We start from the raw sequence: 27,202 nt of genomic DNA on the forward strand, positions 1-27,202 counted from the left end.
CAATACCTGACACACACATTTGGGTCCATTAATTTCTGGTTCCACGGCTTCTTGTTTTACCAAACATGATCTTAACACAGTCCTTGAAATATATCACCATTGCCTTTTTGTCTGGACTAATTTAGTCTCTCTGTCTGGTTTTCTTGCATTTGTTGACAACATTCAATATTGAAAACAATTTGACCTATTTTTCCATCAACATTTGTTGTTATAGGTTATTGTAATATTTTGTCAACTTTCACATATTTTTTACTGTTGAACTTACAATTAGGGCAACTTTATCAAAACAGACCAAAATCGGAAGTGCCAAAATGCCACCTGATTGGCTGTTCTAGCAGACAGACGTTCTAGCATCATCGGAAACAGGAAATACTGGAAATCTCAAGAGAAAACATGTTTTTGTTAGACTTGCAGCCTAATTTTCCAGATCCAAGAAGTCTGGACAGCTTGGAGGAGGATCAAAGCAGCAGCCACATGTTAGGGGTTCTTAACGAAAAATCAAGCATATGAACATTTTGTGATTTGTCCTTTGTTAGTTTCAACATGCTAATCAATTGTCTTCTCAGGTCACAGTGCCTTTGATAGGAAAAATAAGCACCAGGAACTACACTGTCCCAGACAGAAATCTGATAATGTTATAGGCTTGAATAATTAATACACAGGGGAAAAAAACCACAGTTTATTTGATTTGATACTTTTACAAAAACAAGTGATACAATACAAGAATGACTATGTTAAGGTTATACGCAGTGTTGTTTTTGCTGTGTTGGTCCCAAGATAGTAAAAAGACGAGGTGGATGGAGGTAATATCTTATATTGGACCAACTGAATGAACTCTCACAAAAAAAGATAAGACAAAAACACTATATCACTTGTGGGCGAACACTTTTCACAAAGCAATCACTTGGTATCTGACCCCTCAGTCCTTGTTCTGAAAGGAAACCTTCAAAAGAAAAAGCCTGGGAGTTTAAATTCATAACTTACTAGACAGTAAAAGTCATGGTCTTAAGAATAAATACACTCGATTTTTGGCTTATTACAACAAATCAGTAACCCGCTAACCCCCGCTTTTTTGTCTTATGACTGCAGGGGTGTTAATGGGTCACTTCACCTTGAATGGTTCCTTAGATTAGAATGTGTGTTAACTACTTACGCCAGACAATCTGCTCCACCTTGTATTTAGCTGTGTCACTCTATATACCTGTCCCAGGCCTGAAGAGCTCAGAAACTTGTCTCTCTCATCAACAGCAGTTGGTCTAATAAAAGATATTACCACACCCACCTTGTGTCTCAAGGGCATGTCTATACTACAGCCTCTGTCGGCAAAATTTTCGTCGCTCAGAGGTGTGAATATTCCACCTCCAAACGACAAATTACACCAACGTTAAGAGCTCCTGTGCACAGCGCTATGTCGGTGGGAGAGCTTGTCCTGTCAGCATAGAGGGTCTTCAGTTGTACGTATAGATATGGCCTAATGTCCTGGAACCCATACAGCTACAGTAACACTGCAGATTCATTGAGCTGCTGTTTTTTTCTGCACGTACAAATAAACCATGTGTAAAATTAGCATTTTTAACTTCAAATTTTTATCACAATGACATTTTTCTTTTAAGTCAATGTCTGATGAGAGATCTAACAGGTTTATTTGCAGCCCAGAAACTGACCCAGTCCACTTCATCTGAAAAAAATGCAGGATGCATCATGACAGTATATCATTTGGAACAGCCTAATAAAACTAGTGGAAAAACAAGCCACCTTCCTCCAACTGGGCAGTGTACATTTGCAGCACAATCAACTTGCAGTCCAGCTGTGAGATTTGAGTGCTTGACTGTTAGAGAAGCTGTGACTTAAAATGAAGGTACAGCTACAATTCAAACTGCCAGCGACAATGCTTATTTGTATGACAGCTCTAAATTTTGTGCTCTATCATTTCCACATATTCAATTATCTGTGTTCAGGTTAAAAAAAAATTGCTATCTGACATTAAAAAAAAAAGCCACCATATAGCATCTTCTGGAAAATGCACAGATTAGCATATTGTTGGCCTCAAATTACTTGAATATTCATGTTTAGAACGTAATTCATAAAAAGGCTCAGAGGCTGACACACTTAGACCTATTAATTTTACATTTATTGAATAAACTTGAGACATTCTAGGAGATGTGCGAGTATAGCTATTAGTAAGCAAGTGTTCCTTTCCCATTCTATTAGCTATTGAATAAAGTCAGCTGAAAAGTTCAATTACACTGATGTGCTTCATAGACAAAGCCACATCTTTTAAACCCAAGGCAAACAAAGTATCAGTCATGTTTAAATTAGGAAAATACTTGGCAGATGATATCATTGAGTCATTCCTAAAGAAGGGCAATACATACACACTTCATGCTGCAGTGCCACATTAGAGATTTTTGAACTGTATTATGAATTGTTAGGTTAGATCTGGCTTTCTGATCTACTTCTCAGATCCATCCCAATTAAGAACACCACAATTTCACTATAATGTGCAGGAAGAGTGAAAGCAAGAAGTGAAAGGAAGACGTGAGTCTGCTCTGTATTCTTGAAGAGCACAGACGGCCAGAATGAAGAATTTCTTTTTCCTTAAAGGAAGACTGCTTCTGAGAACACGTTCTTTAAGCTGGAGCGCTCTATAGTCAACCGATTCTTTCTTGGGCAAAGGGAAAACACACACAGGTTCAGGAAACTGAATTTGAGAAAACAAACAGAATGCTCAGGGGGATTCTACCAACTTAGTATCTTGTATTTCTTTCGGCTATTTATTATTTCCTGCAGACTTCTGTCCACTTAGGAGGATGTAAATTCACACACATCCATATTATTTTAATAGGTTTCACTTTCAACAAGAGGGGCCCAAGCTATGCATGGAAATGCCGAGAGTCTATACAATTTGGCACTTGAACATAGCCAGAGATGGGGCTTTAGGAAGCCAAAATCCATTGAGCACTTAAAGCAAGAGAGCAAAACAGACAGACAGCTCAGGAGAGTGGTCACCTATTTAAGTGCATGTGAGTATTTACCAATGGGGAGCTGCAGGCTCAAACTGCACTTGCAGGCTTAGGTGATGCACTGGTCAGTTAAGGCACTTTGCATGTTTGCAAAACGCCCTTTTCCAACAAGTCAGATTAGCTATAGCACTTAAACAAAGCTTGCCACCTTGAAAAGTTCTTTATAAACATCTTGACCCTGGTGAGCATTACGGTACCTCACTATAGCCCTGATCCCGCAAAACACAAACACATGCATCATGTGGCTCACCTCCGTAGTCCTTCAATAGGACTGTTCACTTGAGCAAAGCTACATGCATGCTTAAGTGTTGTGCAGGATCAAGGCCTACGAGGGCAATCCTACTGATTTCAACAAAACTTGCATGGTGAGGTCAAAACATAAGATGGCCAGACTGGGTCAGACCAATGGCCCATCTAGCCCAGTATCCTATCTTCCGACATTGGCCAAGGTCAGGTGCTTCAGAGGGAATGAACAGAACAGGGAATCAACAAGTGATCCATCCCCTGTTGCCCATTCCCAGGTCCTACTCAACATGAGTAAGGTGGAAGAATAGGGTCGACAAGACTTAATCTCAGATCCCATAAGACAAGGAAACTGAAGCAATGGGAAGCAAAGGGATCATCACAGGGACATAGAGAGTCAGTGTTATTGCACAGAACAAAATCCAGGAACACCAGTATCTTACTTCAGTGCACGGACTTTCATTTAACTGATCAGCATTGTACATCTTCAGATTGTTTCAAAGTTCTCTTTGTATTGCACTGGTAGAATAAAATAGCAAACCACAAAAAAAGCCATTATACATAAAAAAACATACCGAAGGAATGGAAGAACATTTAAAAGAATGCAGAGAATGTGTAAATCACATATGATCAAAAGAAAAAAAAACAACAGGATTTTTGGGTTGTGGTTTTTTTTTGTTTTTTTGGGAAAACAAGCAGTTTTTTCAAAATCTGTATGATTTTATCAGGAATTTAAGCTAAAATCTTCAGAATTTTTTTAGGGACAAGTTCAGCAATGGGATATCCTGTATTTGGCCCTATTATTTTTGTACATGATATTGGTAAGTCACAAGGAGAGTTACTCAAATATATCAATAAAGTTATTAAAAGATAACTGCTGCTGCTGGACTGAAGTTTATAAAAACCAAGCAAAATCCCACGAGCCGCACTGCAAGAACTCAACAGTTCATAGCTCACCATACATTTCATTTTACTCCCAGTTTTAAAGGACAGTTAAAGTGTCCCAGGCGTTTTCATAATTCAAGTGTATCAAACCCAAGTGCTTCAGACAAGAAAGACAATCTCTATACAGATCACACACACCCCTAGAATCCTGCTGTGACTTCCTGGTTCCATTGACGTCAAAGGTGCTAGGATTTCACCCCTAGTCTTTCTGCCACAAAAACACAAGCCTCTTATGAACTAAAGCATTCTTCTTTAGCTAGCACTAGCAGTTCCCTTATCTTCACTGTGAGCACAAAGCCACTAGGACAGCAAAATCCCCCCCCCCCTTCTCCCACACAGTTATGACACTCCAAAAAGACAATTTAATGGTCGGTCTTGTTGGTCCGTTCATACATTGCTACTGTGCCTTCTGCTCAGACTGCACTCTCTACTTCCTCAGTAAAAACAATGCCTTCTCTGTAACGTGAACCTTGTGGCTGTTTCTTAGTTTGGCTCATTCAAATACCCCATTTGCAGTACCATGCCGCTCTGAGATGATTCAGAAGCTTCATGGCCTTGTTCTCCTTCCAACCTGGTGCTTTGTGGAAGATGTTCACTGTTTCTCATCTATTTTTCATCCCATGTATCCTTAAAGAATTACACCACTGCGTTCTTCATTGTTGTAAGAATCTCAGCCCCTCCACCTACATTCTGTACAGACTGCATCATTCATGTTATGTCATAAATGCTAAGTATACTGATGGTGCAGTGCTGAGAATCATTGAACCAAGTTTCAGCTGTGACCACTGCTCATACAAAACTTCTCTGCTTATTTGAGCTAGTGATGAGCAAGGTACTTCACAAACACAAAATAAGGAAAGGTCCTTACCTAAACTCATACTCTTTCATGGTGTTCCTGCTCTTCACTGATTTTTAGCATAAAACTACAAAAATATACTACAGTCTTTATTTATAGTAGAACTCACCAGAAAACACAGTTCCATTGAAATCAAAATGCTTGTGCAAAACTGTGCCATTTTGGTGAACTTTTGTTTGAGAAAAATTCAGAAAAAAATTCTGACTATAGAAAATCAGAACAAAATGTTTTTTTAAAAAATCGCTTTACATTTCAATTTTTTAAAAATTTGTAGAATAAAAATAAAGTCAAAATCAAAAAGTGTTATGATTAATTAAAAAAATAAAAAATTCTTCACAGAATTTCAAATGTTTCAAATTTCATTTCAATTTAGAACCAAGTCAAATTTTGAAATCCTTCACAAAATGGCATTTCCATACTCTGCCTAGCTCTCATTTATAGACATTTGTATAGCATTCCCTGTTGTAGTCTCTGTGCCCCTCACAAAAGAAAAAAAATACACACCCCACCTCTTGAAGGCTCAGCTCTAGTTCCTTCTATTAGGCCAGTTCTTCACAGTGATAGGGACTAGTGGTAGATTCCGTCAGTGCTGGGTGCCACTGTTATATGGCTGCTTGGGGAAAAGTTCACTTAAGAGGTGTGATGTGCAGCATGGTCTGCAGGGAGAGATTTGGGCTCAATTTGGTCTCCTGCCAAAGCTAGTTCCATCCTAGGAATTTTTCCACTGAAAACTCTCCGTTCTGCCCAACACAAAAGAAACGTGGGATCTGTTGGCTGATGTCACAGAGCAGCGTAGCACAGTATGGAGGAGAGAGAGATGGTTCTGGGAAAACAGGGTTCAGAGCCCAGTCAACGTTCTTAATGTGAGAACAAGGATCTTGAATTGTATTCAGAATTCAATTTTCAGTAAATGTAGAGGGGAGAGCATTAGGATGATGGGTTCCTGCCTGCAAACATCTGTGTGCTACCCTGATGCAGCTACAGTGCGGATCTTGAGTCATCCCAGGTAGTGAGAGCAGCTATAGTCTAGTCCTAAGGTGACAAAGGCATGGATCATTGTAGTAAGCTACACACTACCTAGTACTCTTCCAGCACTTTCCATCCAAGGCACTCCGCGGGCTTTACTAATGTTAATATTATCCTTACAATACCACGTGAGGAACCAGGCATGGAGAGATGGAGTGACTTGCCCATGGTCACACAGCAAGTCACAGGTAGAGCTGGGGGTATAACTCTGATAAATTATCTCCCCATCCACCAGACAAACACAAAAATACATATGCAAAGAAATGACTTATTTTAGCTGCACTAGGCACTTGAGCGCCACTTATGAAAATAATTTTCTCTGCACATCTTTGCCCACAATTGGCTCACATGATACACTCTGAAAATCGAGCTCTAAGGGTTTGCCCCCACTTGCATCAACCTAGGGAAGACTGAAACTCTGTCCTTTCACCACCTTGTAAACATTTAGCTGCTGCTGAACATTTATGGTAGTCACAGACAGCCTGGAGACACCTTCAGCACTCAGGCACAACTGGGTATGGAGCACATGGAGGATAAAAGGAAACTAGACCCATTTCACTCAGCCCAACAGAATGGCAATGTAGAAGACAAAAAGTTCCTTGCCCACAGTGTTGGGAGCTAACGGGAAGGCTTGGGGCTGACAGCCCTGCCTCAAAGTGACTTTTCAAGCATATTACAAAATAGACAAAAGAAGGGGCATGACACCACTGTTCATATGGGGCTGGAGAGTGAGCTCCCACTGCCTGGCTCCCCACTCTGAGCGCCGTGACCCGACACATGGGAGCGCCGTGACCCAGACTCTGTGTTCCACATTGCAATGCCACCGACTCACATGATTGGCTGGGCCAAACATGAATGGTGCTACTGTTACAACCCCATGCACCAGGTTGCAATGCCCGGAGTGGGGAGCTGGGCCCTGCCTGTTGGACAGGAGCAGCTGCTGCCAGGTGAGTGTGGAGCAGACTTGCTCTCCCAGCCCATCACTAACGACCCACCGGCCCTGTGGTTGCAAAATCTGGCTCCACCAGTTTGCGCCATTCACAAACTGCAAAATATATTTGAAAAATTATTTTTTCAATGACCAATCAGCTTTTGTGACCCTCCTGTTGGTAGAAAGCCAGAGCTTCCTGTGGGGCAGCAAACTTTAGGACATTGGCTCTATGGGAATGTAAGGAAGTCTCCACCCTTTTCTAACAGGACACATCATTTGGTACCTTTCACTGTAACATGTGGAGCTATTTGGAGTTAGATGAACCCCCAAATCAATTTACGTAATAAATTAAAACTTCCATTACTCTAGATCTCAAAACCAGTGAATAGAATATAAAAATTGCTATTGGTCGGACGCTTTGCATGCCAAGGTTCTGTCCTGAGACAGTTTTTACAACAGTTGTAGACTCCCAAAAATGTGTGTTTTTTCATAGGATTTCAAGATTAGAAGGAACCATTATTTAGTTTGCCCCCCTCCGTATAAAACAGGCCATAGAACTTCCCCAAAAGAATTCCTAAACCAGATCCTTTAGAAAAACATCCAATCTTGGCTGAAAAACTGTCAGTGATGGAGAATCCACCATGAATTATTCCAGTGGTTAATAATTCCGTTAAAAATGTACCCCTTATGTGCCCCCTGAATTGGTTTAGCATCAGCTTCTAGCCATTGGTTCGCGTTGTATCTTTCACTGCTACATTATTAAATATTTGTTCCCCCTATAGGTATTCAGATTGTAGCCAAGTGACCCCTTAATCTATTTAGCTTAACAGAGTGAAGGTTGAGCTCTTCGAGTCTATCACTATAAGGCAGGTTTCTAATCCTTTAATCATTCTCGTGGCTCTTCTCTGAACCCTCTCCAAAGTATCAACGTCCTTCTTGAACAATGGATGCCAGAACCAGACATAGTATTCCAACAGTGGTCACCCTACTGCCAATTATACCGGATACAATTTCATGACCATTTACAAATTATGATTGACGCTACTATAATAAAACCAGGTAGTTAAACCCTAGTATAACAACTAGTTTGGCTTATAGCCCTATGCTTCTCTATATTGCTTATGAACCTTAATGAGACCACATTGTTTGTAAAAGACATCCTGCTGAGACGCCCATAACTTCAATTTGTAACAGTGCTCAACACCCACATCATCTCTGGATAGCGATGGCTGGCTTACACAGACAGCAGCAGAAGGGGAGTGTACTGTACCAATTAAAACGGATTCGTTTGTGATAAATTTTGATTCACGTTCCTTCGCAGATACCAACAATAAATCAACGTAATCATCAACATACAATTTAATGGGGAATTAATTTAGCTTAAAACAAACATCTTCATTAAGAAGAGAATGTTGCAAATTTCTCAAGTCCTTAAATCATGTCTGTTCAGAAATTATTTATAGGTTTTATCCTGGTTTTCTTTTAAGTAAAAAGGGCCAATAGAGATATCAAAGAACATATTCAATTCATATTGTAAACAGGACATCATATTACAAGAATTAAAAGCAGGCCAGTGCTTCTATAAACATTGGCCAACCTACCGTCAGTGAAGTCCAAAGCGTACACTGGAAATCTTCGTGCTATGTCATCAAATATTCCCTTGCCAACATTGAAAAACTCATGCAACTGAAAGAAAGGAAGGAAATGTTGTGTCAGTTTAAAGGCTCGTGTATTGTTAAAAAGATTAACCTCCTTATTCAGTGCTGATAGGCACTTAAAACTAATTGTTTTGAATGGGCCATTCAGATCCAGACTTTGTAATAATAATAAAAATAAACAGTTAGCACATCTATAGCAATTTACATAGTCCAATGCACTGTAACCCTTCCATGAGACACAATTATTTTCATAAAGAGTCCTGCGGCACCTTATAGACTAACAGACGTATTGGAGCATAAGCTTTTGGTGGTGAATATCCACTTCATCAGATGCACTCACGAAAGCTCATGCCCCAATACGTCCGTTAGTCTTTAAGGTGGCACAGAACTTTGTCGCTTTTTACAGATCCAGACTAACACGGCTCCCCCTCTGATACTTGACAGTTATTTTCATCCCACTTCACAGACGGGGAAATTGATTCTTGAGGCTGCTGTGGTAATAGGGAGGCTCTGATGGAGCCATGTTACCGAGGTGAGAGGAGAGAAAGAGAGACTGAGTTTAGGAACGTAGCCCAGGCGCCACAGCCAATGCCGAGTAAGGCACAAGCCTCCAAACGGACAACCAGCCTCCTGTAGATCTCAGGATTTTGCAGGTTGGGGTGGGCCCTGGAGCCTTTTCCATACCAACTCCTACCCTAAAGGGATGATGTGGCGAGTCTCCAAAAGAAGGGACTGGGGGATTTCCTCCCACAAAGTCCACTTCCCTAGGTTTCCATCCAAATAGATGATCCAGGCCAGTAAATCTGAAGGACCCAAACTATTTTTGCATCAGATAAACTGCTTCCAATAACAGAGGTCACACCTGACTTTGCCAACCCCTAAAAGTTCAAAAATCATTAGCGCCTACTAGTCCCCCCATCACAAGACTGATCTTTATTAAAAAGAATCTCATGGCTTTTTAAAAAATAAATATTAGGCTCTTTTTATTTGCTTCTGGTATTTTTAGGATGCAATAGCTTTCCGCTATCAGGCTTTCTTCTGCAACCACGGGGCTGGAAGCCTCCTTTGTTTTTGTTTAAAAAAAAAAAAAAAAATTCTCTTGTAGCCTTCCAATTCCAGCAGCTGGAGCTTTAAGAAAAACACCGACCATTGAGAGAATCACGATAAAGTTGAGAGTGGGCAATATTATTACAGTAAGCAACTTGTTGGAGTTGAATACATCTCTGCTGTTTTTTAAAAACAACCTTCACACTTCCGCACTTTTGCAAAGAGCCAGCAGAACGTAATATATTTGGCTCCTTGAACCATGAAATGAGAAATTTGATTCAATTCCTTCCAAAAACCTAAATCATCTAACAATTAAAGTACTTCATTTCTCTTGCTAGCCTTGCCAACGCAGAGCATAACACACCACACAATAGTTCAGGTGCAAAATCTTTAAACCCTGCTGTTATTTCAAACTCTAATGGCTACAAGGGTCTTATTTGAAAAGAGCCAACAGTATGTTTGTTGCAATACTGCACACAGAAAATACAGTCCCTGACCACATTGCTTACAGTCTAAATGAGAGACTCAATACAATTTGGAGACATAACATACATGAATTAACCAGACGGTGGCTCCATCTCAAAGAGGTGGAGATTTATCTGCTTTCCCCTTTGGTTGACTATTCATCTGTGAAAGGCTGGGTGGAAGTCATGTGTTTGAAAGGAAAGTTTTAATGCTGCAACACTAAAAATCAGTTACATGAATTTAATTCAGTATAAAACATTCACCAGAGATTGGTTTCTACGTGGCATTAACTTGACTGCAAACGACAGAACTCCACACCCGTTTCACATGGAATGGAATCACTTATTGAGTGGAAAGAGATCACAGCTGAGCTGAAAACTGGGACTTTTCCCAATCAGGTATAATCTAAAGGGATCCCCCACAAGTTCAGTTTCTGTGTATTCTTCATTACTTTTCCCATTGGCCTTCAGCTATTTGGTCAATTGCCTGTTTCTCTTGGCATGGTGCTGGCACATGTGTACTACTGCTGTGTCCCCACAGAACTTTATTTTAAGCCTTCTTTAAAAGATCTCTTGCTTGTTTGTGTTGGAAATTTGAACTCTAGCAGCTTGTTTGTGGTCTAAACAACTAGGGAAATATGAACTGAAAAACCCCAAACCCTCTGATAGAAACATTTGAGCGTATTGCAAAAGGCTACTATTTTTAGACAAACATTCCCAAAGGCAGAGGTCAGATGGAGAATCACAGTTGCTTTAATGAGGAGTATGTTTACTCATCTTGCCATAGCAAGCACAGGAGAACCACCATCAGAATGGTTACCCTTAGGGGAGAAAGAGAAAATGACTGCACCCATGTGTGTGGTTAGCACAAGCTGCTAACTCAGTGCCTGCCCCGGTAGCCTTCATGCATATGAATGGAGGTTGATCTGGGTGTTAGTGGTGGCGACAGCATATAAGGAACAAATTAAAAAGAAAAAAAGTATGCATGCAGTGAATTAAGGGAAAATTTGGTGTTTCTGCTCATTTATTCCAGATTTATGAACCTTGCTCCTCTCTCCATATTACTTGAATGAAGAATGTTATCACTGGGCTATTTGGTTGGCTAAAATGTCATAGTGGACAATGGCGTACACAACAGCTGCCCAAAGGAAATGAAACTATTACTTTTAAAAAGTTTATCAGGGAAACTAAAATTTCAGTTTTTGTTGGGTTTTAATTAACTGTGTATCAGGCAAGTTTAGGACAGGATTTGTTAAAAGGAGTCAGCTTCAGCCATCAGCTTCTATTGTTGCTGATGATCTTCCCTCTAAAGGGGTGGCAGCCTATGTATGTTTCTCTAGGATACCCACACACACACAAAAAGGCAGAACCTTAGCGAGAAGAAAAGCCCAGCCTGCTTACATGGCTAAAAGTTTTGAGGTGGTCATAATCCCACTTTCCTGCTTGTTCATCAGGGCTCCTGATCCCCTTCTTCTCCATAACCATCTTGAGAGCTCTGTTCGGCTAAAGTTATACTTGTAACTTCAAATCAGCTTCTTGCTTCCCTTCTGGTCTCTAATACCCTCATAACAGCAGTACCAGTGATTTCACATGAATGGCCAAAGAGAATGGATAGAAGCCCTCACTCCCTAAACAGTGACTTCCAAATTCCCCTGGGTCCTCACCTCCTTTACGTGCATCCTTCTCATTATCCTCTCAGTCACCTGAAGTTTCCTTCCCCCTCACCACATAAACATGAATTGGGCTCTCTCATTATTAAAAAGTCACGCTCCTCCAATTATTGCCCCTTCTCCCCTTTATCTCCAAGCTCATCCAGCACAATCTGTAACTGCTGCCCCTTTAATTCCATTCTAGATCCTCTTTGAGCTGGTTTCTCCATCCTACTCTTGGCTCTCAACGAGGTTTCCAGTGACCTCTTCCTGGTCAAGGCTCAAGGTGGACACTCCATTTAGACACACATGCTAATTCCAGTTATTCCTGTTGTGATTGTGACTCCATCCTTCTCCTACCTCTAGGATTGCTCCTTCAGGGACTAATTAATCCTTCACGGATTAGCCCTGGTAAATGGCTTTGATTTTGGGAACTGCTGAAGCGAGTTGTTGGGGGCAGCAGGGTTGCAGAACGCAGGCTTGTGTCTGTATGATGCGCGTACCACCACATGCCTAGTCTGAGCGGCGGAACAGGCTTTGATTGACTCCTTCGCTTCACAGGAATCTGCCTCAGAGATCTCCAGGGAACTCTCGTGGAGATACTGGGCAATCTGCTGCCACAGGTTCTTTGGCAGAGTTGCTTTGTTTCTTGCCCCATTAAGGGTAACTTTCCCACGCCATTTTGCTGGAGGGAACATTGCTACATACAGGTGAGCCGCATAAGGGCCAGGGTGGAAGCCGCAGTCTTGGAGAAGACCCTCCCTTGATTCCCTTCTCACTCTCAGCAGTGAGGTATATTCCATAATGAACACAGCCTGTGGAAAATATGGGGACAGGAATGATTATAAGCCCCCCCTCCCCAATGCTGCCTCTCTCCAAGAGTCACACGTCCAGTATACAGTATGGTCCTGGCACACTGATTTCCCCCGCCCCTGCGGTTACTCACCATTTGGGGGTTCATGTGGCTCACGTGTGCTTGCCTGGGGTCAGCTGGTTAGTGACAGGTATGTGAATAGTGGCTGTGTTTAAATCAGTGGTCTCTGATTTATTGCAACCAATACTGGTTCTGTAAAATGTTGCATTTTGGCTTCATAGATATGACCTGGGGAGCCCAGCCTCCCTCTATGCTAATGCCAGCTGAACGGCTGCGCAGAATTAGAAAGCAGCCACAAAGAACTAAAAAGAGGACTTTCTGCGTGATGTCATGATGCACTCCACAGCTGGAAATCAAGAATTGAAGGAATGGCAGGACAGCAAGAAGAGGAACCAAAGGAGAACGTGGCACGCCAGAACGAAGCCATGGAGCGGCTCTTAAACATTATGGAGCGCTGAGCAGACACGCTCCAGGTGCACCAGCACTGCTAATCGAATAGCTCTGCGCCCGCCCTCCCCTGCAGCCGCTGTCGCAAAACACTTTCCCCTGCACCCCCCAGACATCTCCAACACACCGTTATCAGCATCCTGGCTTTAGTCTCTACCTGCAGCATTCCACTCCTCCCCGCTCACAGTCCAGCACTGCAGACTCCCAGTACGCACTGCACTCAACACCCATCCCTCTGCAATTTAGCCCTGCTGACGTACAGTACCCTCTGCACTGGACTCCAAAGGAGAAGGCTGCATATGACACCTGGACATACACAAATCTTTAACAGTCCTGGGACCCTCTCTTCCCCGATCCCCCTCAGTGCGGTTTTTTGTCTCTCTCTCTCTCTCTCTCTCCGGTTGTTGTTTTTTAATAAAAGAATTGTCTTGGTTTGAAAACAATCTTTATTCCATTAATTGAAAGCAAACAGAGCCCTACAAAGCAACAGGCAATTTTCTTACACCTTCATAGTGCATTGTCTGCACCAATCACAATCACGTCCTAGCATTACAAACACTGCACTCCCGAGCACAGCAACAAAATTTTAGTAGCTTTCAGCTTCAAATTGGTGCTTCAAGGCATCCCTGATCCTTATGGCCCCATGCCGGCCTCTGGCTGTTCAAACTCAGCCTCCAGGAGCTGAGCCTCAGCGATCCAGCCCTGAGTGAAGCTTCACCCTTCCCTTCGCAAATATTATGCAGTGTACAGCACACGGCTATGAGCATAGGAATATTGTCATCAGCCAGGTCCAGCCTCCCATATAAGCAGTGCCAGTGGGCCTTTAAACAGCCAAAAGCACAGACAACTGTCATTCTGCACTTGCTCAGCCTGTTGTTGAACCACTCCTTGCTGTTGTCCAGGTTCCCCACGTATGGCTTCATAAGCCACGACATTAAGGGGTAGGCAGGGTCTCCCAGGATCACAATGGGCATTTCGACTTCCCTTATAGTGATTTTCTGGTCCAGGAAGAACGTCCTTGCTTGCAGCTTCCTGAACAGGCCAGTGTTCCAAAAGATGCGTGCGTCATGCACCTTTCTGGACTAGCCTTCATTAATGTCTCTGAAAAGCCCACGGTGATCCACAAGCGACTGCAGAACCATTGAGAAATACCCCTTCTGATTAATGTAGTCGGTCTCTAGGTGGTCTAGTGCCAGAAATGGAATGTGTGTGCCATCTATCCCCCCTCCACAGTTAAGGAAGCCCATTTGTGCAAAGCCATCCACAATGCCACACACGTTGCCCAGAGTCACGGTCTTTCGGAGCAGGATGCGATTAATGGCCCAGCACACTTCCATCAACACGTGTCCAACGGTCGACTTTCCCACTCCAAACTGGTTAGGAATTGATCGGTAGCAGTTTGGAGTAGCCAGCTTCCACAGTGCAATCACTTTTCCAATGGCAGGGCAGCTCTCATTCTCGTGTCCTTGCGCCGCAGGGCTGGGGCGAGCTCATCATAGAGTCCCATAAACGTGGCTTTCCTCATCCAAAAGTTCTACAGCCACTGCTTGTCATCCCAGACGTGCACCATGATGTGATCCCACCACTCAGTGCTTGTTTCCTGAGCCCAAAAGCAGCGTTCCACTATAATCAGTACCTCCGTGAATGCCACAAGCAATCTCCTGCCGTAGTTACTACGCGTGGTAAGAACAATGTTGAACTGCTCTTGCCTTTGTAGTTTAAGGAATAACTCCACTGCCACTCGTGATGTGTTAGTGAGAGCGAGCAGCATGTTGGTCAACAGTGTGGGATCCATTCCTGCAGCCCGGAGAGGCAGAGCACGCAGTACACAAACCATTGAAAGATGGCACCAAATGTGGACAGAAGCACAGAGATTGCTGGGATGTGAAGCAATGCATCACGGGGCATTGGGATAGGACTCAGAAAGCCCCACAGCCCCCTCTGCCTTCCCACAACTCTTAGCGGCAAAAGAGGAAGAGATGCTCTGTGGGATAGTTCCTCAGAGTGCACCGCTCCGAATACCACTGCAAGTGCCGCAAGTGTGAACACGCTATTACGCAGGCAGCGGATAGTGTGAACACAAAACAGTGGTTTCCCTTCAGCACTCTGAGTGGTGCTGTAATTGCTAGGGCTGTAACCTTGCCAGTGTAGACATACTCCTATTCTCGTTAAACTTTTCACCCAGAGGCTGTGGTTTCCTACTGTGACACGCCCCAGTGTTTACAGAAATGGCTTCAGAGGAAAGGGATCAAAGGGTTTAACCTGCACTGGAAGAAAAAACATTGCTTCAAATCGCTTGTAACCAGCTTAAAGAAGCAACAAGGAGTCCTGCGGCACCTTGAAAACTAACAGACATATTGGAGCATAAGCTTTCGTGAGTGAATACCCATTTCGTCAGAGGCATGTAGTGGAAATTTCCAGAGGCAGGTATCAATATGCGGTCAAGAATCAGTCTAGAGATAATGAGGTTAGTTCAATCAGGGAGGATAAGGCCCTCTTCTAGCAGTTGAGGTGTGAACACCAAGGGAGGAGAAACTGGTTTTGTAGTTGGCAAACCATTCACAGTCTTTGTTCAATCCTGAGCTGATGGTGTCAAATTTTGCAGATGAACTGAAGCTCAGCAGTTTCTCTTTGAAATCTGGTCCTGAAGTTTTTGTTTTTTTTTTTTGGCTGTAAGATGGCTACCTTTACATCTGCTACTGTGTGGCCAGGGAGGCTGAAGTGTTCTCCTACAGGTCGGCTACCCCTCTACAACTTAAACTGGTTCTGCAAACCTGAACCCCAGAGTGAATGAGGTTTAGATGAGCTCAGGAGTCACCTACTATAGACTTGTCTCTGGAAGAAGGGATTCTGTGCTTAAAATGCAGAGGACTGGGATCAAGGTAAGAAAGGGCAGGCAGGCTGCCCTCTTTGTGCTCTTCACTAAGTCCTAAACCATTATATTTTAAACTCTGAAAACCAGCCAGAACATGGGATTTGTATTGAAAGTTTCTACTCTGAACACCGTAGGCTGTTCAAAGCTTCACATAACTTGTAGTCTAGGGAAAAGAGTAGGAGATTCGAAGTGGCATGCACCAATTTATTTTTAGATGTGCAGCTTTTCAGCTTGGATAAAACCTGTGTGTGAACAGACAGGGTGCAAGGATGACATTAAGGGAGCTTCAGAAGACAAAGCGGAGATGTGGCATGCGTGCTAAGAGATGTCACTTTTCCAAAGGATTTCTGTCTGCAGGGGAGCCAAGAAACCCTCAGATCAAAGTGATGATCATGCGAGTAAAGATTACAGTTCTTCAGAGACAGACTTGCTATCTTCCCGATTGAGGATGCCAAAGTGCATTTGCCTCTCTTTGGCAATTTACAATAATCCATCCATCCTAGCTCTCATTAAGCATGATCATTTGAAGAGTTTTCCTTTAATTTTCAGTGGGAAGTTGTTACATGGAGATATATATACACACACAAGTTTCATTGCATTTCTCAGGTATTAAAAAGGGGCAATCGTGCTTTTTACTCTATTTTCACTGTTGCAAAAGAGATACAGTTAAACGGCATAAGAAACCAGAACATTTCAGCAGAACTAGCTGGTGGTGACAAAAAGGGTGTGTCTCCACAGCTGCTGGGAGTGAGTCTAGCGGGGCTTCTGCTAGTGTGCTAAAAACAGCAATTTGGACATTCCTGCCCAGGCTGGAGCTCGGGCTCTGAAACCTAAGGAGTAGGGTGGGCTTCAGAGCCCGAGCCCAAGCCCGACCATCAAAGTGATGTCTACATGGCTATTTTTAGCACACTAGCCCAAGCCCTGATAGTGTGAGTCAGTCACCCAGGGATGTGGGATTCGCTCCCAGCAGCTGTGTAGACCTAACCCAGTTGTCTGTTTTGAGGACGGAGATGCATAAACTCATTAATATATAACTAGGGCTAATTCAAGCCCATGAATAATCAACCAGGTTCCTGCACTTTATTTAAACAGAAACAACAGCGGAAAGCCAGGACTTAGATTTTTTCTCGCCCTACCTTGAGCGGCTTGTGGCTGTGTGTTTTGTGCCCCTCGTTCACGGCTGAGGGTCTCTGATTCACCACCGTCAGCAGGTGGCGCTGATGTACCAAGGCTTCTTTAAATTCTTCTTCGGTTTTTGTTTCTAGAAGCTTCTGCCGAAAAGTTATATCTGAAAACATCGTGGCGAAGGTCCGGCCCACTTCAGTGGCAGTTTTTGTACTTTTCTGAGGAAAACAAATGGATGTGCAGATTAGGGACCATAACAAAAACTCAAATTGTTTAAAAACTGTAAAACTTCAAAACAAAATAAATACCACCCAAAACACCAATCTTCCTTCACCTGCCTGTCAAGACTAGAACATAAGATTCCACACTTCACCTGAAATCACCGCTAGCACAAACACGCAAATCAGGGCAGGAAGAGCAAGCAAATGCTTCCAGCCTGGCTTCGGTGCTGAGAGACCATTTCTTACAGGGGAACTGGTTTGTGCATTGCAATCTCAAGCACAACATTACGATTTTAGCATCGAGAGACTGATCCAAAGTCCATTGTGATGTTAGGTATGTGTCATTTGTAGGTTCGTCTCAATGAATTGCTGTAGAACTTTAGATTCAAAGACAAGACATAGGTTTTGAAAGTTACATCCAAAAGGTTAAAGACTACCGTGACCAAGTCTCATAGGAAACCATCAGATTAAGGTGACTTCTGAAGTATATTCTGCAGATATTTGGGGGGGGGGGGGGCGGGGAACCACTCTAGATTATTTCACAATACTTCAACCCTCTCTATCCTTCATGTGCTGAACACCCCCTACTATCCAATCCAACAAGACAGTCCAAAAAGGCTCTCCCCCGAAGAGCTCCAAAGCCTCACAGGAACAGTATCCTTTGGCTATAACACAAACATAATCATTGCTTTTATATTTTCATTTTGTGGTGAGTTTTGATAGTCATTTAGATAAGTGAGATTGGCAGATGATTTTTTAATTAACATTAGCAAAGCTTTCAGGGCTCTTCCAATGCACCACTCAGGAGCACAGATGTAGAATACTTTAGATTGCACGCACTGCACAATATCTTCATTTTAATCCTCCAGAGAGAGTTTGTGTCCCAACTGTCAAAAGACCCTGCACATTGCTCGAGATCACCCGAGACAGTATCGCTAGCACTTTGTAGATTTAAACATCTAGAGACAGCAGCAGTTTGTTCTAGGTTGAGCGCTCTCAGCCAGTTTGGTCTGCAAGCCTGCTACATCGACAAAAGGGAGTTAAGACTTATTGTAAACTCCGCGAGGCAGGGCTCTTTACTTCATGACTGTACTGCATAACGGGCTCCGGATGGAGCTAGTGTAATACACACCAGAATAACAGCCACCAACACTACTACTAGTGGGGAGGGGAGAATGCGCTGTTTGGATAAGGAAATCGATTCAGGGTAAAGCAAGGAAGTCAGAACCAATCAGTTTTTCCATCCTCACCATCATCATGGGAAGACTGGGGTGTGGATTTTACGCTATTTCCCAGACAATTTCTCAAGGCGATTTAATTCGATATTGTCAATGAGTTTATTATTTTAGCAACTGTACCCAGCACGTACTTAGGGCTTGGTAGATAAATTCATTTAAAAAACAAAACAAAAATCATAGACTAGCACAAACCATGGCTTTTCTTTACCAGTCACATGCTTCTCATTCGCCTCCCTTTATTTGTATGCTGTCCACCTGTACCATATGCCCCTTGGGAGTTATCTTCATACCTGTCGCAGAGTGCCCAGCACCCCCTAGCCACTGGCCTCACTCTCTGCACCACCGCCATGGGGTACCGAGGTCAGTACTGACTCAGAGAAGAGTACCCCCTACTGAGTCACTGACACTGCTCCCTGCAACAGCGGGATTTCCCTTAACACGTTGCTGACTCCATATGTATACACAGTTTGTATACATTGAAAAAGGAAATCAGTACAGCTGAGTGGGCTCAGTTTGTTTGCTGCATTCAGTGGGCGACATCTGCATGTTTGTTTTTAGTCTGTACAGTTTTTAGACACCAATGTGATTGGTGCCAAAAGCATTTTTATATAAAAAATGAACAAAAATTAAGGCAGAAACTGCTGAATCAGCCTGGACATAAATGCTCAAAAAAATCAGCCTTGTCTATGACCCTCAGCTGAGCACCTCACAATTGTTCATTTATTTCTCCTCACCCACTCCTGGGAAATAGGGAAACACTATTATCCCCATGTTTACAGAGGGGGAACTGAGGCAAAGATATTAAGGCCCAGATTTTTAAAGATATTTTGGCATTGCCACACCTAGCATTGCAGCGCCTAACTGACCTAGGTATCCAAGTCTCATTTTCAAATGGGGATTTTGCGTCCCAAGTGCCTAAATCCTTTTGAAAAAGAGTCTTAGGCTTCCAAATCAGTTAGGCATCATAATGCTGAGCTCAGCAACACCTTTTAAAACATGGACCTAAATGACTTGCCCAAGACCAGGCAGTCTGCAGTGGACCAGAGATTTGAACCGACGGCTTGGCTACACTGGAGAGTTGCAGCGCTGGTGGTGGATTTACAGCACTGCAACTTAGTAACTGTCCACACCTGCAAGGCACATCCAGCGCTGCAACTCCCTGGCTGCAGCGCTGGCTGTACACCTGGTCTGCTTGAGGTGTAATGATTGCAGCGCTGCTCATCAAGTGTGGGCACCAAAAGCGCTATTATTGGCCTCCAGGGTATTAGGAGGTATCCCAGAATGCCTGCTCACAACAAACTGGAAGAAAGGTTGAACTCCGAGCTCCCCTGAGCTGCTTATCTAAAAAACAAACACAGCTCTTGTTTGCTGGAGTGAGCGGAGGCAGACAGGGGAATTGCTTTGGAAGGTTCATAGCTGTTTGCTTGAAGAGAGAAGTCACACAGCAGAGGGGGAGGGGGGACTCTGTGTTGAGCAGCTGCTTATGTGGTCTGAAGGCTATTTAGGAGTGCATAATTTGCATTTAGTGAATAAGAGAGGGGTAGGGGAAGGGCTCGAAACTTTTAAATTGATTGCAAGTTGGTGATGTGTACGTTCCAGTCCTTAGAACTTGCAAGGCAGGGAGCTGACAGATCCAAAAATCCACTCTCTCTCTCCCCCCCCTTCCCACATTCCCCCTCACCCCCCCTCTTTTGAAAAGCACGTTGCAGCCACTTGAAAGCTGGGATAGCTGCCCACAATGCACCACTCCCAACAGCGCAGCAAATGTGGCCACACCACAGCGCACGTAGCTGTCAGTGTGGCCACACTGCAGCGCTTTCCCTACACAGCTGTATGAAGACAGCTGTATATCCTAGCGCTGTACAACTGTAAGTGTAGCCATATCCCTAGGTTTCCCAAATCCCAGGCCAGTGTGTTAAGTACTGAAACATCCTCCCTTCTCCAAAAGGCCACCTCTACACTGCAAACAGACCTAATATGGCTAGAGTGGGGCTAAACAACTTGAAGTGGGAGAAAGGTGCAGATTTCTAGTTTAACCAGCAGAGGGTATCACAGTTCCCAAGTTGGTTCATGCCCGCATGAGTGCATCACTTCAGAACCTCAGCTCTGCTGGCCCAACAATTGGCATCCTCAAGTAGAACTTGAGCTCAGATCTTCCATATGACAGTGCATTTATTGACTGAGCTATTGGTTGCATATTAATTATACTGATTACCTAAGAATTCCCAATTAACACACTGAGGTTTGGTAGGTCTTTGTCCCAAGATCAGGGCCAGTATTATTAAAATTACCGTTCAGTGGGAACTCCAACATGCACGGTCGCAACACTCAGACTTAGGAAAAACCTTCTGTATCTACAACAGGCTTATTAATAGAGTTAGCAAAGTTACACACACTCCAACCCAACCAGGCAGAGAGAGCTCATACCGAATGAGTGTCTGTGCACCCGTACACTCAGGCTACCCTTGCAGAACAACCTGAAGCGTTAGTCATTAACTTCCTCCTAGGAATTAATAAGAAGAATTTTTGTTATAAGCTGGGACTCATCAGCTGGAAGTAACAGAGGAGGGGAAGGACCTCACAGTATTGGTTGATCACAGGATGATTATGAGCCACCAATGTGATATGGCCATGAAAAAAGCAAATGTGGTCTTGGAATGCATCAGGCAAGGTACTTCCCGTAGAGATAGGGAGGTGTTAGTACCGTTATACAAGGCACTGGTGAGACCTCATCTGGAATACTGTGTGCAGTTCTGGTCTCCCATGTTTAAGAAGGATGAATTCAAACTGGAACAGCTAAAGAGAAGGGCTACTAGGATGATCCGAGGAATGGAAAACCTGTCTTATGAAAGGAGACACAAAGAGCTTGGCTTGTTTAGCCTAACCAAAAGAAGGTGGAATTGTTTAAGCTAAGTACCAATGTGGACACAGGAACAAATGGATATAAACTGGCCATCAGGAAGTTTAGACTTAAAATTAGATGAAGCCTTCTAACCATCAGAGGAGTGAAGTTCTGGAACAGCCTTCCAAGCGGAGCAGTGGAGGCAAAAAGACATATCTGGCTTCAAGACTAAGCTTGATAAGCTTATGGAGGAGATGGTATACTGAGATTGGTCTTTGACTATTAGCAGTAAATACACGCAATGGCTTGTGATGGGATGGGATCTGAGTTACTGCAGATAATTCTTTCCTGGGTGTCTGGCTAGTGAGTCTTGACCACATGCTCAGGGTTTAGCTGATCACCATATTTGGGGTCGGGAAGGAATTTTCCTCCAGGGCAGATTGGCAGAGGCCCTGGGGTTTTTCGCCTTCCTCTGCAGCGTGGGGAACGGGTCACTTGCTGGAGGATTCTCTGCACATTGAAGTTTTTAAACCATGATTTGAGGATTTTAATAGTTCAGACATAGGTCAGGGGTCTATTACAGGAGTGGGTGGGTGAGATTCTGTGGCCTGCATTGTGCAGGAGGTCAGACTCGATGATCATGATGGTCCCTTCTGACCTTAAAGTCTATGACTATCATCACCTTCCTCATCACCACCACTCAACGTCCTGGCATCTCCCAAGGCACACAGGTCTGGATACCACTTTTATAATGTGTTACGCAGATGCCCCTATGCCTAAGCATGTTCAGGAGGGGTTTCCTCCCCTTCTCCTTACTTGTATCTCTTCACCCTCCTAAGCTTGGCATGCCCTTCTCCCACAGGTTGAGAGCTTTCACCTCACACTTATTAGCGCGTACGTCAATTAGTTACCATGGCACACTGGTGGCCAGACATCAGCAGAGGTTACCACCTCAAAATATACCATCTTGGGCTAATCTAGCATCTTGTGGTTACTTGTCTGCGGTTCAGTCATTACAGCGTTATATGTTGTGATCTAGGGCAGTAATACCGGGGCGCAAAAGCTGCAAGTGGCTCTTTAAATGTGTCTCCTGTCGCTCACTGCAGCCCATGATTTTAAAACACTGTGTGATTCAATTAACCAGTCTCAGTTATTAACCAATCAGGATGCTTTTACTATGTTACTGACCAATTATTAACTTGCATTAAGTTATTAACTTATTTGCTGCGAGAATAATATAGACTTCCCGTCATGCTGTTTAAATACGAATCTATCATACTAGAGTGAATAAAACAAAGAATTCACACGACTGTGGATCTTTTGGGTAATGCTGACCGCTAATTTGGTTCAAGAACCACTGAGGTCTGAGTATCACCAATCTAGGGTTACTTCTGGTTAGCTGCTTATGCTAGGGCTTTCGAACCTTAGGCCTTTTTAGCTAAGCTATTGTCTTACAGGCCTTGCAGGCTCATTACATTACTGCCGTAACTTATACCCATGCTTTACCTAGCAAATAACCTATTGGTATAGGCTACACATTGAGGCAAGAGCATGATATGAGATCAGTCATAGTCAGACTTACAGACCATGCCAAGCTCCAGCTCCAATGCTAGATAGGAAGCCATTCTGCTCTATCATGAGACTGCAGAAGTCTGGGGAACCGTAAAGTCATCTGTCATAATTTTATACCTTGTGCTCGCTGCTGAGTCAGAAGGAGATGTTGGCAGACAACCCACTTTGGTGACCTCAGTCCTGCTCTCTTCCTCCTGCATCTAGAAAATGAGTGGTCTTGCACCCCAGTGGAGCTCCACAAGACAACTATCAGAAAAGCATTCTGAGGCATCAAGAGTGAATGATGGAGAAACACTCACCATTTTAGGAGGCGCAAGAACCAAGATGACAAATCTCACTTCACAGGAGTTCTCCCCCCAGTTCTGAGGCCTCTCCAGGCGGCTGATGCAAACATGACGTCGCTGAAGAGACTTTATAGTGCAACTGTCAAGTGAGATGGAAATATTATGGCTTAGGTTAGACAATACATGAGACCCTCTCCTTTCTGCCAAATGAAGGTTTTAAATATTCCCGTTCTAGCTATGATACAATATACATGGGTGAAAACAGGTGGCTTAAACATTGTTGTTTGTAAAAAGACAAAAATGGCATTCTAATGGCACTGATTTTCCTTCCTTTCTAGGCCTTGATCCTGCGAGCTGCTCAGTGGGAAAGGCACTCGGTGACAGCACGGCCCTGCTCACAGAGTAGCTGGCAAGGGTTGGGGCCTTACTTTGCTTCATCTGTCCCAGCTGTTATATAATAGCCAGTAAATCAATAAAGAAACTTGCCCTAAATTTTCAGTATTGCACAGAGTTCTAGCTAGAGGGTTCCCCCTTTATTTTTAAAAAAGAATAATAAACAGAAAGTACTTTGCACTTCCGTAGATCCATTCATCCAGAGGTCTCAAAGTGCTGTTGCAAACAATTTAAGGATAAAAGCCAACAAACAAACTGCTTCTCTCTCTCTCTCTCATTCCTTCCTTAGCAGATGCCTCAATATTTGTTTTTGTTTTCAAGAGGTTTTCCCCTCCCTGCTTGGTTGGTTTCGATTATTTTTAAATACATTACAAATATCAGGTCCTGACCTCCCTTTTTTTGCTGGACAAGTCAGACAGCCTTCAGAGGACCAAAATTGTGACAACATTGCTCAGTGACGAAACTTGAGTTGGAAATCTCCCAGGTCCATTAGAGAGGAAAGTTGAAGAATTAAGCAGTCATTTAGATCTTTCAAAGATTGACAAGAGTTACAATAATGTTAAAAAACAAAACATTTTTTATTAAAACATGGAAGCCATTTGGGGGCATCACAAAAGAGCAGTAAAAGCAGCAAAGAATCCTGTGGCACCTTATAGACTAACAGACGTTTTGGAGCATTCTCTTTGCTGTTTACTTCAACTACCACAACACGCTGGCAAGGCAGGTAGCCATAATTCTCACAATTTTACCAGGGGGGAAACTGAGGCAAAGCAAGGTGATTTGTCCAACATCACACCCCAAGTCTATGCTAGACATCGGATAACACCATCACACTACCAATAAAACCACAGCTAATTATTCTGCTAATACACTTGGCAGCTCTTTACAAACACAGTAGCAGATAATGCATAATAATTTCACTATTGGGGTGAATAGCACACAACCCTGATACTCCATCCTAATTGCAGTGCTTGATTTTGCAACATGAGAGTTTACATTATTTTTAATGTAATAAATATCAGCAAGATGATGTTACTGTTATTATCATTATTAACACACAAAAGCCAGTAGGAGAACACCTCAATCTTCCTGGACGTTTTATAACACATTTAAAAGTAGCCATACTTGAACAAAAAAACTTCAGAAACAGACTTCAGAGAGAAACTGCAGAACTAAAATTCATTTGCAAATTTACCACCATTAATTTGGGCTTCAGTAAGACCTGGGAGTGGCTGGCTCATTACAGAAGCAACTTTTCCTCTCCTGGAATTGACAGCTCCTCATCAATTATTGGGAGTGAACCACATCCACACTGATCCAACTGGCCCTGTCAGCACTGGTTCTCCACTTGTGAGGTAACTCCCTTCTCTTCATGTGTCTGTACAATAATGCCTGCATCTGTAATTTTCACTCCAGGCATCTGAAGAAGTGGATTTTTTACCCACGAAAGCTTATGCCCAAATAAATCTGTTAGTCTTTAAGGTGCCACTGGACTCCTTGTTGTTTTTGTTATCATTGCTTTTTTTCAGGTGAATATTTGCCAAATTAACGATTGGCAATTAAAGGATGTGGACAGGGCTTCAGTACTTTGGTCCAGTCTCTCTCTTCCTTTCTCTTAACATAGTTTATCACCTTAATTTTCAACTTAAATGACATATCAATAGCAGTCCCTGAACGACTTGGAGAGAAGGGGATGTGCGGACCAGAGCTGAATTAATAATTCTTCCATACAGGTCTGAAAAGTTAGCTTGTAAGTGTATCCATATGGGGCATTTTACTAGTGAACAGGTTTTTGATGGACAATGATAATTAAGTTACTTGATTTATGCAAACTAACAACTTGACAGGCTATTGTTAGACATACTTATTTTGATGCAAGGGATGGTTACGTTCCTTTTATTATTTGTATGATACAGAATATGTGGAAGGGTGCAGGATTTCACATATTTATACTGTATTAGTCACATTCCCTTTCTTCCCCTTTTTACATGAATCAGACTCATAACAGAAAATACACACATACCCTTGGGATAGAAATAAACCTATTTAAAGTTCTGTGCATGCATCCATACACTTTTCAATCTGTTTATCTGCAGTCTTTTCTTGAGTGGCAATTATTTGAAGGTTACAGTTACTAACGGACACATTTGGTAACAATCTACAATAAACCTTTCCAACAGGGAACAAATGAAAACAGAGTTAAAAGTGAATTCAACAATTTGCAGCAAACTGAAATCAATCTTAATCTAATCTAGAACCACTGAGGTGGGTAAGTCTGAATGTACCCAAATCGTCTTGTGTTGTCAATTGGGGGTTCCAGTTCAGCAAGATAGCTGGGGTAAGCACATGGACTTTCTAGAGCTTTGGGACTGATAGGATATCTGTCAAGTTGTCCAGCATCTTAGGTCATCATATCTTCACCCATATTAATCGGTAAAACCTCATGCATGAATGGAGAGGTGAACAGTTAATGTACTGTTAGCAAAATCTACCCTCTTGTATTCTGCTCCGTTTGCTCACTGAGTCAACACTTTCATTCCTTAGCCTTTAAGCTCAGTGATTAACACAGTTCTTTAAAAAGGAAGATTCGCCTGGAGTTCTGAAAGTTATTTGTATTCCAGCAGTGGCCAAAGGCCTCAATCAGGATCATGGCCAAATTGTGCAAAGTGCTGAACAAACGCTTAAGATAACACTATCGCTGTTTCAAGTTGCCTACAATACAATGTCCTGATCTTACATTAAGGCATGTTTGGGGCTCTACGCAGGTGCTTATGCTTCTCAATGCAAAATCAGAGCCTAATTTGAAATATGATACTGCATTTGTGCACTCCAGTCTACTGGAGACTATATGTCAGAGAAAGATGATTAACAATAGTAAGATCATGCAGCTACTCTGACAACAATGTGCAGAGCTTGATGACTCCAAAGTCTTTTGAAAGTTTTAATTTTTCTTCAGGCAAAACACACATACAGCAATCTTCCACTGCCACGCAACCTAACCATCATTAGCTGAATAAATGATTGTAGGCATTGACTGCAGACAAAATACTTGCATTCAACTTCTTCCTTATATATATACATATACATATATACACACACACACACACACTTGCAGCTCTCTCGCTTTTCAGAACAAAGCTTACAAGTTTGATGTACACACAAAATTTTGGTGGTCACCATCAAAAAGTCAACATGTATCAAGAGTAAACATATTATGGTAGACTTAGAATAGGGAACAATACGGTATATACTGGAGTGGGGTAACTGTTGACTTTGTCTAAATGGTGACCATTGTATGGATGTAATATGGTTAGAAGAAGAGGTGATGCCTATTGAGGCAAGCACTGGGATTAACAGTTGATACTGGTTAGATTCTCTTTGCAAAATAGCCTTCAGTAACACAGAAGTTCCTTCCTGCCAGGACACCTTTGTGGATACCAGCCAACAAGCCAGTGAACTGATGAAAGAGCTGAAGTGGTTAATGGAAAA

General features: G+C 42.8%; 1 protein-coding gene across 6 annotated transcripts in view; it reads right to left on the reverse strand.

Moving 5' to 3' along the window:
- Positions 1-27,202, reverse strand: part of SLC4A11 (solute carrier family 4 member 11) — a 177,604-nt gene that overhangs the window by 56,750 nt on the left and 93,652 nt on the right. For all 6 annotated transcript variants that reach the window (XR_007773012.1, XM_050943352.1, XM_050943354.1 and 3 more), the window contains exons 7-9: positions 23,336-23,459; positions 17,175-17,381; positions 8,626-8,710 (exon numbers count right to left, since the gene is read on the reverse strand). Coding sequence is in view for 5 of the 6 variants with exons in the window: in XM_050943352.1 (XP_050799309.1) it covers positions 8,626-8,710; positions 17,175-17,381; positions 23,336-23,459 (416 nt within the window). In the remaining variant the exon portion in view is untranslated. The remainder of the gene's footprint in view (positions 1-8,625; positions 8,711-17,174; positions 17,382-23,335; positions 23,460-27,202) is intronic.

This window comes from Gopherus flavomarginatus, chromosome 3 (genome assembly GCF_025201925.1).
Source record: "Gopherus flavomarginatus isolate rGopFla2 chromosome 3, rGopFla2.mat.asm, whole genome shotgun sequence".
In the NCBI taxonomy this organism is placed as follows: domain Eukaryota; kingdom Metazoa; phylum Chordata; order Testudines; family Testudinidae; genus Gopherus; species Gopherus flavomarginatus.